At 39.8% G+C, this 13,951-nt stretch overlaps 1 protein-coding gene across 1 annotated transcript in view; it reads left to right on the top strand.

The window, feature by feature from the left end:
• Nucleotides 1-13,951, top strand: part of DOK6 (docking protein 6) — a 388,678-nt gene that overhangs the window by 139,403 nt on the left and 235,324 nt on the right. The window contains exon 3 of the mRNA XM_043444411.1: nucleotides 12,269-12,383. Coding sequence (XP_043300346.1) covers nucleotides 12,269-12,383 — 115 coding nt within the window. The remainder of the gene's footprint in view (nucleotides 1-12,268; nucleotides 12,384-13,951) is intronic.

Genomic DNA, 13,951 nt, shown 5'->3' with positions numbered 1-13,951 from the left:
TCTGCCCGCAATGCAGGAGACCCAGGTTTGATCCCTGGGTTAAGAGCCTCTGGAGGAGGAAATGGAAACCCACTCCAGTATTCTTGCCTGGAGAGTTCCGTGGACAGGGGAGCCTGGCAGGCTACAGGTGTCACAAAGAGTCAGACACAACTTAGTGTCTAATGCTGACTGACTAGCTGAAGGCATGATAAATGAAGGGGCATGATAAAACGTTTGGGTTAAAAATATAAGTCTAAAACCAGTGTAAACAAGACAGTGGAAGATGAAGGGAATGAAGGCAGATGGAAAAACAAATGGAAATATTTAAGACAAGAAAGAGCAAGAGTCTTGCTCTTGAACGAGGAGTGAAGTTGTGGAGAGGAAGGAATAAGAGGACTGCACATGAAATAGACGTTGGCAGAGTTTCAGGACAGAATAGGTGTTGTGGGCCTGAGAGAAGCCTGCATTTGCAACACTGGACCCCAGGATTGTCCACATAGACAGCACTCTTTTCATCATAACACTAACATATTACTTGTCATTTTCACTTTGTTTTGGAGCAAAGGCAATAATAGGTAAAAACGACAGCAGGAATCAAGGCAGTGGCTCCAAACAATGTTGTTGTTTAGTCGCTAAGTTGTGTCCGACTCTCTTCGACCCTGTAGACTAGCCCGCCAGACTCCTCTGTCCAAGGAATTTCCACGGCAAGAATACTGGAGAGGGTTGCCATTTCCTCTTTCCAGGGAACTTCCCAACTCGGGGATCAAAACTGCATCTTCTGCATTGCAGACAAAATCTTTCCTACTGAGTCACCAAGACTCAGTATTCTTTTTTTTTTTTTCCTTTATTTTTATTAGTTGGAGGCTAATTACTTTACAATATTGTAGTGGGTTTTGTCATACATTGACGTGAATCAGCCATGGATTTACATGTATTCCCCATCCCGATCCCCCCTCCCACCTCCCTCTCTACCCGATCCCTCTGGGTCTTCCCAGTGCACCAGGCCCGAGCACTTGTCTCATGCATCCAACCTGGGCTGGTGATCTGTTTCACCATAGATAATATACATGTTTGGTGCTATTCTCTGAAACATCCCACCCTCGCCTTCTCCCATAGAGTCCAAAAGTCTGTTCTGTACATCTGTGTCTCTTTTTCTGTTTTGCATATAGGGTTATTGTTACCATCTTTCTAAATTCCATATATATGTGTTAGTATGCTGTATTGGTCTTTATCTTTCTGGCTTACTTCACTCTGTATAATGGGCTCCAGTTTCATCCATCTCATTAGAACTGATTCAAATGAATTCTTTTTAATGGCTGAGTAATATTCCATGGTGTATATGTACCACAGCTTCCTTATCCATTCGTCTGCTGATGGGCATCTAGGTTGCTTCCATGTCCTGGCTATTATAAACAGTGCTGCGATGAACATTGGGGTGCACATGTCTCTTTGAGATCTGGTTTCCTCAGTGTGTATGCCCAGGAGTGGGATTGCTGGGTCATATGGCAGTTCTATTTCCAGTTTTTTAAGAAATCTCCACACTGTTCTCCATAGCAGCTGTACTAGTTTGCATTCCCACCAACAGTGTAAGAGGTTTCCCTTTTCTCCATACCCTCTCCAGCAAATAAAATAAAGTTTGTATATATTTAAGGTGTATAACATGCTGTTTTTGTATACCTACACACACTTACTCGACCTCAGTATTTTAAATTATTGACCATGGCATTTATTGACTTAGACTTAAACAACCTAAATTATTTTCAAGTAATATTTCCTTTAATTAAATTCTGCTAATTTCATATTTAATTATTTTAATGGCTTATTATTAAACTAATGTTTTTTTCCTTTTAGAGCAATATGAAAAATTAATATTTCAGAAATATGGGTTGAATTATTAAATGATATAATAATTTATAGATATATATTATTGAAATACTCTAGGATTTGGTGGTGCTAGTGGTAAAGAATTCACCTGCCAATGCAGGAGACATAGAGACACAGGTTCCTTGGATCTGGAAGATCCCCAGGAGAAACACAGGAACCCACTCCAGTATTCTTGCCTGGAAAATCCCGCAGACAGAAGAGCCTGGTGGGCTACAGTCCATGGAGTCTCAAAGAATCGAACAGGTCTGAAGTGACTTAGCGTGCACACAAGGATTTCACACTCAATAAAAGTTCACAGTTTTATGTCACACTGTTGGGTTGTAGACCAATAAAAATATTTTTATTTTAAAGCATCTGAAGACATTATTTTAAAAATTACCTTTCTCTAAGAAAATGCAAACAGTTTGTACTGGATCATAAAATCATTTAGTACTGAAAGCGAAAAGTGAGGACAAGAGATTCAGATATATCCTGACCTGAATTTCTATGATTCTAAATATTTTTAAAATATATTTTGAATTAAAGATACATCAGATTACAAGGGGTTTCCGAGGTGGCACTAACTGTAGAGAACCCCCCCGCCAATGCAGGAGGCATAAAGAGATGCAGATTCGATCCCTGGGTTGGGAAGATCCCCTGGAGGAGGGCATAAGCATCCGAGTCCAGTATTCTTGTCTGGAGAACCCCATGGACAGAGGAGCCTGGCGGGCTACAGTTCATAAGTCGCAGAGTCTGACACAGCTGAAGCAACTGAGCATGCATGCATGCAAATTCCAAAGGTATACCAAGTCCTTAGAAACTCTTCCGGTATGATTTTGTAACATTTTGTAATCTAATAGAACTCTTGAACTTCCTAACCAAGACGGTCTGAGAGGTGAGATTTGTGCCTCCCTGAGTGCTCTGCTTCCTGGCGTCTCCTCAGTGTGTTAGGGCACGCACTGAAGCGGGTAGCATCGCACAATTGATCAATAGAAAGCCTCACACTGTTGCGGAAAGCAGTGTAACCATGTCTGCTTGAAGAGCTTCTCTGCATTTCTAAATGTGAATTTTACAGAAGGGCAAACGCTTTGTTTGAACTACATTGTCTGTCAGATTGCCTGAGGCACAAAAGTTAGAGAATCTCTAGTGCTTGCTGCATTTTGCTAGGCTGTTTATTAATTTGCTTTGTTGATTTTTTGCCATGAGGAGATGTCCTCCGCAATATTAGTTCCAATATTCTTTTATATTTGTAAATAAGGATATTTGGAAAAGGCTTTTGAGCAGAATAATAAATGTTTTTATGATATTGTTTGGCACAACTTGATATTATATATAATGTATGTTATATGGTGGTGTATCACTTTTATACTCACCTAACATGGATCCTATCTGTTCTTAAGCAACACATGATCTTCATTGCTTTTAGACTCTACTCAATTTTGGTAAGATCATTTGCCTATTTAAAATTAATAACACTTGGAAATAATGTCTCTTTTAAAAATATCTTTAATCTACTATTTTAGAATAAAAATTGGCTTAACTATTACTTGAGTCAATTATCAAATGATTTAAAAATTTAAGAGTTCATTGTTGAGAGTATGCTTTAATGTACTTCAAATATAATATACAAATTATTGTTCCAAAAAAAATTCTCATCTTTCTCCCCAGGATCTGACACTATAAGATACTAGTGCCTCATTTTTCTTGTGTGGAAGAGAAAATGAGTTTTTTTAAGATAAATAGATAGATATAGTATGTGTATAAATTCACATATGAATGCATATATACACATAGGTAGGTGTTTTTATACATGCATATATATGAAGCAAACCATTTTCAGTTTATTTAACTTGAAATCACTTACCTTACCAATTTTAGTTTTGCATGTTAGTCTTAAATGAGATAATGACAAGGAGAGAGAAAAATAAATATTTTTAAAATATTAAAATAATTTTTCCAGCATGTGGACTATAGACTGTAAACTTATTGTGACAGAGACCATAGGCCCCTCTAGACAGCCTGCACAGCAACCTTGAGTGATAAGCTTGTTATTTTATGAGGCTAGAAGTCCATATTATTACAGATTTTAAAAGGAAATATTAAAAAAAAAGACTATCAAGAAAAAATTACAAGGCATTACCAAAAGGTAAAATACCAATAGCGTTTCAAAGATATTTGAAAATATCTGTTCAAAATATACAATTTGAAGAGATAGAACATCAAAATCAGAAAAGACAGGGATGTTGAATTATCAGACCAGGGATTTGAAACAACTATGATTACTACACTAAGGATGCTAATGGATAAAGTAGACAGCATGCAAGAACAGATGGGGACTGTCAGAAGAGAGACAGAACGTCTAAGGAACCAAAAAGAAAAAATACTGTAACAGAAATGAAGGATGCCTTTGATGAACATAAAAACACTGGACATGGCTGATGAAAGAATCTGCAAGCTTGAAGATGTCTCAGTAGAAACTTCCAGGGTTCCCTGGTGGCTCAGTGGTAAAGAACTCATCTGCCAATGCAGGAGACATGAGTTTGAACCCTCATCGGGAAGAATCCGACATGCTGAAGAGATGAGCCCACGTGCACAGCTGTTGAGCCTGTTTTAGAGCCTGGGAGCTGCAACCAGTGAGCCCATGTGCTGCAGCCGCCGAAGCCTGTGCGCCCCAGACCCTGAGCTGCAGACAAGAGGAGCCGCCGCAGTGAGCAGTCCTACCCTGCAACTGGAGAGTAGCCTCCACTCGCTGCAACTAGAGAAAAGCCTGTGCAGCCACAAAGACGCAGAACAGCCATTAGTAAATAAATAAAAAGGCACCTCCAAAACTGAAAAGCAGAGAGATCAGAGACTGAAACAGTAAAAATAAAACCAACCCTCAAGTACTGTTGGGACATCTATAAAAGGTATAATATATGCATAATGGAAGCACCAACATCAGAAGAGAGAAAGGAAAATTCACACAATAATAACTAACAATTTCCCCAAATTAATGTCAGACACAAAACTACAGATCCAGGAATCTCAGTGAGCCTCAAGCAGGATAACTGCTCCCCACAAAAAAAATGAACAAAAAGTATACCTAGGCATTTTCAACTATGGAAAATCAAGGGAAAAAATCCTGAAAGAAACCAGAAAGAGGAAAAACCACCTTCTCCATAGAGGAGCAAAGAGGAATTACATTTACCTTTCCCTCACAAACTATGCAAGCAACAGGAGATTACAGTGAAATGCAGCCATCCCTTGGTATCTAATGGGGAGTCGGTTCCAGTATCCTCCACGGATGCCAAAATCCATGGATGCTCAACACCCTTACATAAAATAGCAAGGACAGCTGACTCTCATATCTGCGAGTCCTGTGTCCTCGGATTTAACCAACCGTGGATCGTAAAAGTAGTACCCAATCCAAGGTTGGTTGAACCTGAGGATGTGGAACCCTAGTATATCGAGGGCTAACTATATTTAATGTTTTAAGATGAAAAAAATTGATCAACCTAGAGTTCTGTATGCTCTGTAAAATTATCTTTAAAAGTGAAGCAGAAATTGACTTTTTCAAACAAAATTGAATATATTGCTGGTAAGATTGACTTTGTAAAAAATGTTAAAATTATTTGTTTAGAGAAAAAAATAATGTAAATTAGATACTCAGTTCAGTTCGGTCGCTCAGTCATGTCCGAGTCTTTGTGACCCCATGAATCACAGCACGCCAGGCCTCCCTGTCCATCACCAAATCCTGAAGATTACTCAAACACATGTCCATTGAGTCGGTGATGCCATCCAGCCATCTCATCCTCTGTCGTCCCCTTCTCCTCCTGCCCCCAATCCCTCCCAGCATCAAGGTCTTTTCCAATGAGTCAACTCTTCTCATGAAGTGGCCAAAGTACTGGAGTTTCAGCTTCAGCATCAGTCCCTCCAATGAACACCCAGGACTGATCTCCTTTAGGATGGACTGGTTGGATCTCCTTGCAGTCCAAGGGACTCTCAAGAGTCTTCTCCAACACCACAGTTCAAAAACATCAATTCTTCTGTGCTCAGCTTTGTTTATAGTCCGACTCTCACATCCATACATGACTAATGGAAAAACCATAGCCTTGACTAGACGGACCTTTGTTGGCAAAGTAATGTCTGTGCTTTTTAATATGATGTCTAGGTTGGTCATAACTTTTCTTCCAAGGAGTAAGCGTCTTTTAATTTCATGGCTGCAATCACCATCTCCAGTGATTTTGGAGCCCAGAAAAATAAAGTCTGACTCTGTTTCCACTGTTTCCCCATCTATTTCCCATGAAGAGATGGGACCAGATGCCATGATCTTAGTTTTCTGAATATTGAGCTTTAATCCAACTTTTTCACTCTCTTCTTTCACTTTCATCAAGAGGCTTTTTAGTTCCTCTTCACTTTCTGCCATAAGCATGGTGTCATCTGCATATCTGAGATTATTGATATTTCTCCTGGCAACCTTGATTCCAGCTTGTGCTTCATCCAGCCCAATGTTTCTCATAATGATACTCAGATCTATATAAAGAAAGGAAAAGCATAAAAAAGGTGTAAGTGGAGGTAAAAAGTTCCATTTTTTCTTATTCTTGATCTAACAGGTGACAGTTTGTTCAAAATAACATCAACAATGTATTTGATTTTGTATACATTTATAAATATATATATATGATAAGTAGATATATATGTATATATATCTGATATATGTGTAGTTTGATATAGTGTAGTTTGGAATTGCATTAGCTGTAAATTTGTATTTCATACTCTAGGGCAGCAACTAAAAGAAGTTAAAAAAAAAGTATAGCTGACATGTTAGAAAGGAGGAAAAATGGAATCATATAAAATTCACAATTAACACCACAAAAGACAGGAAAAGAGTGAAAGATAAAATAGAAACAGAGAAGAAGGACAAGAAATAAAAAACAGGTACAAATATTCTGTATATTATTCCAGTTATACCAATATTTACTTTGAACATCAATGGCTTAAATGTACCAATTAAAAGATGAGGATTGTCAGAGTGGATCAAACAAGATGCAACTATACACTATCATAAAGAAACCGACCATAAATGTAAAGACATCTATAAATTAAAAATATGTGGATACAGAAAATCATACTTTGTTGTTGTCCAGTCACTGACTCATGTGCAGCTCTTTTGACCTGATGGACCGCAACATGCCAGGCTTCCTGTCCTTTACTGTCTCCCAGAATTTGCCCAAATTTATCTGTTTAGTCACTGGTGCTATCAAACCGTCTCATCCTCTGCTGCCTTCTTCTCATTCTGCCTTCAATCTTTCCCATCATCAGAGTCTTTTCTAATCAGTCAGCTCTTCACATCACATGGTCAAGTATTGGAGCCTCAACTTCAGCATCAGTCCTTCTAGTGAATATTCAGGGTTGATTTCCTTTAGGATCAACTGGTTTGATCTCCTTGCAGTTCAAGGAACTCAAAGACTCTTCTCCAGCACCACAATTTCAAAAGCATCAATTCTTTGGCACTCAGTCTTCTTTATGGTCCAACTCTCACATCCATGAGATGGCAAGAACCCGTAAGGTGGCAAGAATACACAAAAGAACTGTACAAAAAAAGATCTTCACGACCCAGACCTGATCACTCACCTTGAGCCAGACATCCTGAAATGCGAAGTCAAGTGGGCCTTGGGAAGCATCACTGCAAACAAAGCTAGTGGAGGTGATGGAATTCCAGTTGAGCTATTTCAGATGCTAAAATTTGATGCTGTGAAAGTGCTGCACTCAATATGCCAGCAAATTTGGAAAACACAGCAGTGGACACAGGACTGGAAAAGGTCAGTTTTCATTTCAATCCCAAGGAAAGGCAATGCCGCAGAATGTTCAAGCTACCGCACAATTGCCCTCATCTCACACACTAGCAAAGTAATGCTCAAAATTCTCCAAGTCAAGTGCATGAACCATGAACTTCCAGATGTTCAAGCTGGATTTATAAAAGGCAGAGGAACCAGAGATTAAATTGCCAACATTTGTTGCATCATCAAAAAATCGAGAGTTCCAGAAAAACATCTACTTCTGCTTTATTGACTACGCCACAGCCTTTGACTGTGTGGATCACAATAAACTGTAGAAAATTCTGAAAGAGATGGGAATACCAGACTACCTGACCTGCCTCCTGAAAAATCTGTGTGCAGGTCAGGAAGCAGCAGTTAGAACTGGACAAAGGACAGACTTGCTCTAAATCAGGAAAGGAGTACGTCAAGGCTGTATATTGTCACCCTGCTTATTTAACTTATACGCAGCATACATCAGGCAAAATCCCAGGCTGGATGAAGCACAAACTGAAACCAAGTTTGCCAGGAGAAATATCAATAACCTCAGATATGCAGATGACACCACACTTATGTCAGAAAGTGAAGAAGAACTAAAGAGCCTCTTGATGAAAGTGAAAGAGGAAAGTGAAAAAGTTGGCTTAAAACTAAGCCAAAAAGTTGGCTTAAAACATTCAAAAAACTAAGATCATGGCATCCAGTCCCATCACTTCATGGCAAATAGGTGGAAAAACCATGGAAACAGTGAGAGACTTTATTTTTGGACTCCAAAATCACTGCAGATGGTGACTGCAGCCATGAAATTAAAAGATGCTTGCTCCTTGGAAGAAAAGCTATGATCAACCTAGACAGTGTAGTAAAAAGCAGAGACATTACTTTGCCAACAAAGGTCCATCAAGTCAAAGCTATGGTTTTTCCATTAGTCATGTATGGATGTGAGAGTTGGACTATAAAGAAAGCTGAGAACCAAAGAATTGATGCTTTAGAACTGTGATGTTGGAGAAGACTCTTGAGAGTCCCTTGGACTGCAAGGAGATCCAACCAGTTCATCCTAAAGGAAATCAGTCCTGAATATTCATTGGGAGGACTGATGCTGAAGCTGAAACTCCAATACCTTGGCCACCTGATGTGAAGAACTGACTCATTAGAAAAGATCCTGATGCTGGGAAAGATTGGAGGCAGGAGGAGAAGGGGACGGCAGAGGATAAGATGGTTGGATGACATCACTGACTTGATGGACATGAGTTTGAGTAAGCTCCAGGTGTAAGCTTCTGGTGATGGACAGGGAAGCCTGGCGTGCTGCAGTCAATGGGGTCACAAAGAGTTGGACATGATGGAGTGATTGAAGTGATGGACTCACATCTGTCCATGACGACTGGGAAAACCATGGGTTTGACCCTATATATCTTTGTCAAAAGGTGGCTGAGAGGTTAAAGCGTCTACCTGCAATGTGGGAGACCTGGGTTCGATCCCTGTGTTGGGAAGATCCCCTGGAGAAGGAAATGGCAACCCACTCCAGTATTCTTGCCTGGAGAATCCCATGGACAGAGGAGCCTGGTGGGCTACATTCCACTGGGTTGCAAAGAGTTGGACATGACTGAGCGACTTCATTTCACTTCACTTCTGCTTTTTAAAACACTGGGGTTTGTCATAGCTTTCCTTCCAAGGAGCAAGTGTCTTTTAATTTCATGGCTGCAATCACTGCAGCAAGTTTGGAGCCCAAGAAAATAAAATCTGTCACTGCTTCTACTTTTCCCCCATCTATTTGCCTTGAATTAATGGGACCAGATGCCATGACCTTAGTTTTTTGAATGTTTAGTTTTAAGCCAGCTTTTTCACTCTCCTCTTTCACCCTCATTAAGAGGCTCTTTAGTTCCTCTTCAGATATGCTATACTAACATTAATCAAAAGAAAACAAGAGTAAGTTTTAATTTTAAACAAACTTCAAAGCAAGGGTTTTTATTAAGTATTACATATTGATAAATTTGTCAGTCCTACAAGAAGACATAACGATCCTTAATCTGGGTGCACCTGACAACAGATCAATAAACGACATGAGGCAGAAACTGATAGAACAAGGGGAAATAGATGCATTCACTGTCATAGTAAGAGTCTTCAACACCCGTCACTCAGAAGTGGACAGACCCAACAGGCAGAAAATCAGTGAAGACACAGGGGAACTCAACAGCACCATCAATTAACTGGATGTAATGGACATGTATGTCATCAAACAGAATACACACTCTTCTCAGCTCACATGGAACACTTACCAGGATGCATCATGTTCTGGGCCATAGTTCAGTTCAGTCACTCAGTTGTGTCTGACTCTTTGCGACCCCATGAACCACAGCACGCCAGGCCTCCCTGTCCATCACCAACCCCCGGAGCCCACCCAAACCCATGTCCATTGAGTCAGTGATGCCATCCAACCATCTCATCATCTGTTGTCCCCTTCTCCTCCTGCCCTTAATCTTTCCCAGCATCAGGATCTTTTCAAATGAGTCAGCTCTTTGCATCAGATGGCCAAAGTAATGGAGTTTGAGCTTCAGCATCAGTCCTTCCAGCGAACACCCAGGACTGATCTCCTTTAGGATGGACTGGTTGGATCTCCTTGCAGTCCAACGGACTCTCAAGAGTCTTCTCCAACACCACAGTTCAAGAGCATCAATTCTGTGCTCAGCTTTGTTTATAGTCCAACTCTCACATCCATACATGACCACTGGAAAAACCATAGCCTTGACCAGACGGACCTTTGTTGGCAAAGTAATGTCTGTGCTTTTTAATATGCTATCTAGGTTGGTCATAACTTTCCTTCGAAGGAGTAAGCGTCTTTTAATTTCATGGCTGCAGTCACCATCTGCAGTGATTTTGGAGCCCAGAAAAATAAAGTCAGCCACTGTTTCCACTGTTTCCCCATCTACTTGCCATGAAGTGATGGGACCAGATGCCATGATCTTAGTTTTCTGAATCCTGAGCTTTAAGCCAACTTTTTCACTCTCCTCTTTCACTTTCATCAAGAGGCTCTTTAGTTCTTCTTCACTCTCTGCCATAAGGGTGGTGTCATCTGCATATCTGAGGTTATTGATATTTCTCCCAGCAATCTTGATTCCAGCTTGTGCTTCTTCCAGCCCAGCATTTCTCATGATGTACTCTGCATATAAGTTAGATAAGCAGGGTGACAATATACAGCCTTGACGTACTCCTTTTTCTCTTTGGAACCAGTCTGTTGTTCCATGTCCAGTTCTGACTGTTGCTTCCTGACCTGCATACAGATTATCAAGAGGCAGGTCAGGTGGTCTGGTATTCCCATCTCTTTCAGAATTTTCCACAGTTTATTGTGATCCACACAGTCAAAGGCTTTGCCATAGTCAATATAGCAGAAACAGATGTTTTTCTAGAACTCTCTTGCTTTTTTGATGATCCAGCGGATGTTGGCAATTTGATCTTTAATTCCTCTGCCTTTCTAAAACCAGCTTGAACATCTGGAAGTTCACAGTTCACGTATTGCTGAAGCCTGGCTTGAAGAATTTTGAGCATTACTTTACTAGCGTGTGAGATGAGTGCAATCATGCGGTAGTTTGGGCCATAGAACATAACCAATTAAAAAAAATGAAAACCGTAGCTCACCTTCTCTCTACCATGTGAAATTAAACTAGAACGCAGTGAAACTAGAAACCAGTAATAGAAAATAGCTAGAAAATTCTGAAATACTTGGAGAGTGAACACCGCACTTCTCAATAGCACATAGGTCAAAGAAACTTAAAGAGAAATTGTTAAGTATTTGAACTAAATGGAAATGAAAATGAACCTGTTGGATCTTTTATTAGAAGAAATACTGATGTGGCATGTTTAGAAATGCATTTTAGAAATTAACTCACAACATTATTATTGTAAAGTTGTGTTTGCAGAGTAAGTGAGGAAGTAGACAAACTGCTCATTTCTAGGGACTGTGGAGAGAAATAAAAATGCACAAGTTACAGCAGAAAGACTTGTACCCATACAATTGAGAGCTAAAATACTTGTTCATTAAAATCATTAGTTGCCAAAAGAGTAGAGTTGTTAACCTGGGTCCATAAATCATGAATGAGCCTTGGTGAGAGAACAGGGTGGTGATCAGGGGTATAAGGGTCCGTGAACACTTTGTGGTTTGGGCTAGGAAGGAAGTCCATTGCTTATATGTAATGTTTCCAGAATTTTAGAGTCACTGCTGATTGACAGGTGTCAGTTAGACTGAATTTCTACCAGGGACTTGCATGATGAGTGGGATTTAGGAGACAGTTGAGACGTTAAATCCAATCAATATTTAATGCAAATTTATTGAGAATCTTCTGTGTGCCATACTGTCTATTGTTTGTAAAAGATGCAGTTTTTCAAAATCACAGGATCCCTTGCTTTCAAAGTTATTCTTCTACATAATTTTTAGACTCTTTCAAAATTGAGCAAAGCACAACCACAATTGATGGCATCAAAAGTTTGTTTTCATTCTGCATGGTATTGGACTCCTGTTAATTAGAAACAAGTAAAAATATCCATTGGAAAGTGGCTTAGGACAATAATAATGGATCATTTTGTGTGAGCACCCAACATAGAGCATGTACTGTATGCTAAGTTAAAAATGTTTTTTGTTCAAGGTAACTGAACTGCACAACATCAAAAATATAACCAGGCTGCCTCGAGAGACAAAGAAGCATGCAGTGGCAATTATCTTTCATGATGAAACGTCAAAGACATTTGCCTGTGAATCAGGTAAGCAGTCACAGCCCTGTCTCCAGCTTGAAGACCTGGAGCTGCTTCTGAGACAATAGCCCAGATGAATTAAGATCCACCTATGAAATGCATGGCTTATTGTGGTGAGAATATGCTGTGGAAGGCTGTTAGTAAGCTTGGTCTCTCTGTTTCTGCAGATGTTATGGATGCCTGTTTACTATCTTGCTGTGTGTGGATTTTGTTCCCAGGTGGTCTGAGGACTCTTGAGGTTTCCATTCAAGCTTGGAGAATTAAGCAAACAATGCCTGGGAGCGGGGCGGTGTTTGTTAGAGCAAGCTTCTGACACTTGCTCTGGTTCTTGCCAAGTGCCATTGGAGGCAGCTGGTAAGGCGTTACCAGTGCAAGAGTGTGGCACGCGAGGCACAGCCACAGTCCCTAGACGCTCCAGACCTGTGAGCAGACCTGTGGTTGCTTTTGTGGATCCTCAGTGTTACAAGTTAAATACATTTCAGATTGAATTTTAGCATCCCAGTTCATAAAGCACTCTGACATTATTGAGACACTAGGCAGTTTATCGTTGGAACTCGGTGTTTCTTATTTTGGAATCCCTTTGAAAAGTGAAAGTGAAAGTTGCTCAGTCATGTCCGACTCTTTGTGACCCCATGGACCATACAGTCATAGGAATCCTCCAGGCCAGAATAATGAAGTGGGTAGCCGTTCCCTTCTCCAAGGGATCTTCCCAACCCAGGGATCTAACCCAGGTCTCCCCCATTGCAGGCGGATTCTTCACCAGCTGAACCACCAGAGGAGCCCTGGCATCCCTGTGCTGTATAATATATTAGTTGGCTTATTACAGTTTTTTAAAGATTTTTCTCAATGGAATGGTGTTTTCATTTTATAACGGATGGAAGCAGAAAGCACTAAGTCTTTGAAAGATGTGAATTCAAAATAATGGTTAAGTCTTTTAGGAGATGCTTTGTTAAGTAACTTTTAAAAGGGAGTAAAGCTTCTGTATTTGTGGTTAAAGTTTATAGGTGTATTTATTACTGGATTATATTATTCAAGACTGATAAGGTCACTTTGCCTAAATAAACTGCTCACACCTACTCACCTCCACTTATCTTAGTTTTGCTAAATTGAATTAGAATGTGTCAAAGTGTTCCTCTTTCCTTGAATGCCTTGATCCTTTTTATATACTTTCTTCACTTGCCATCTGACCTCATTTCATCATTTAGAATTGACTTTTGTAGTGGCTGAATAGAAGTCTCTCTGGTAATATAAATCCCCATGTGATAATAGAACCTGTCCCAGCCTTGCTGGTATCATGTTATTAATATCCATTAATAATCATATATTAATATCTGTGCCTTCTTGTTCACTGTCTTACTACTTGACCTCTTCAGTTTTCTCTGAGCTCTTAAATAATGTCTTAGATTAAATCTAACAACTCCCAGAAAACTAGTCTTCCAAAATAGATAAAAGATCATTTTCTCTGTTTGTATGTTTCAATTTTCACTGTTTATTTTTACAATTTTTAATTGTCCTGAGTTGTGTTTTGGATACAGAGGCAATACTGCAGGCTATTATTTCAGATAAGAAGGATATTG

The sequence above is a fragment of the Cervus canadensis genome, chromosome 23 (assembly GCF_019320065.1).
Source record: "Cervus canadensis isolate Bull #8, Minnesota chromosome 23, ASM1932006v1, whole genome shotgun sequence".
NCBI lineage: Eukaryota > Metazoa > Chordata > Mammalia > Artiodactyla > Cervidae > Cervus > Cervus canadensis.
Note: the sequence above shows the minus strand (reverse complement) of the source record. Positions and strands in the feature narration are given on the sequence as shown.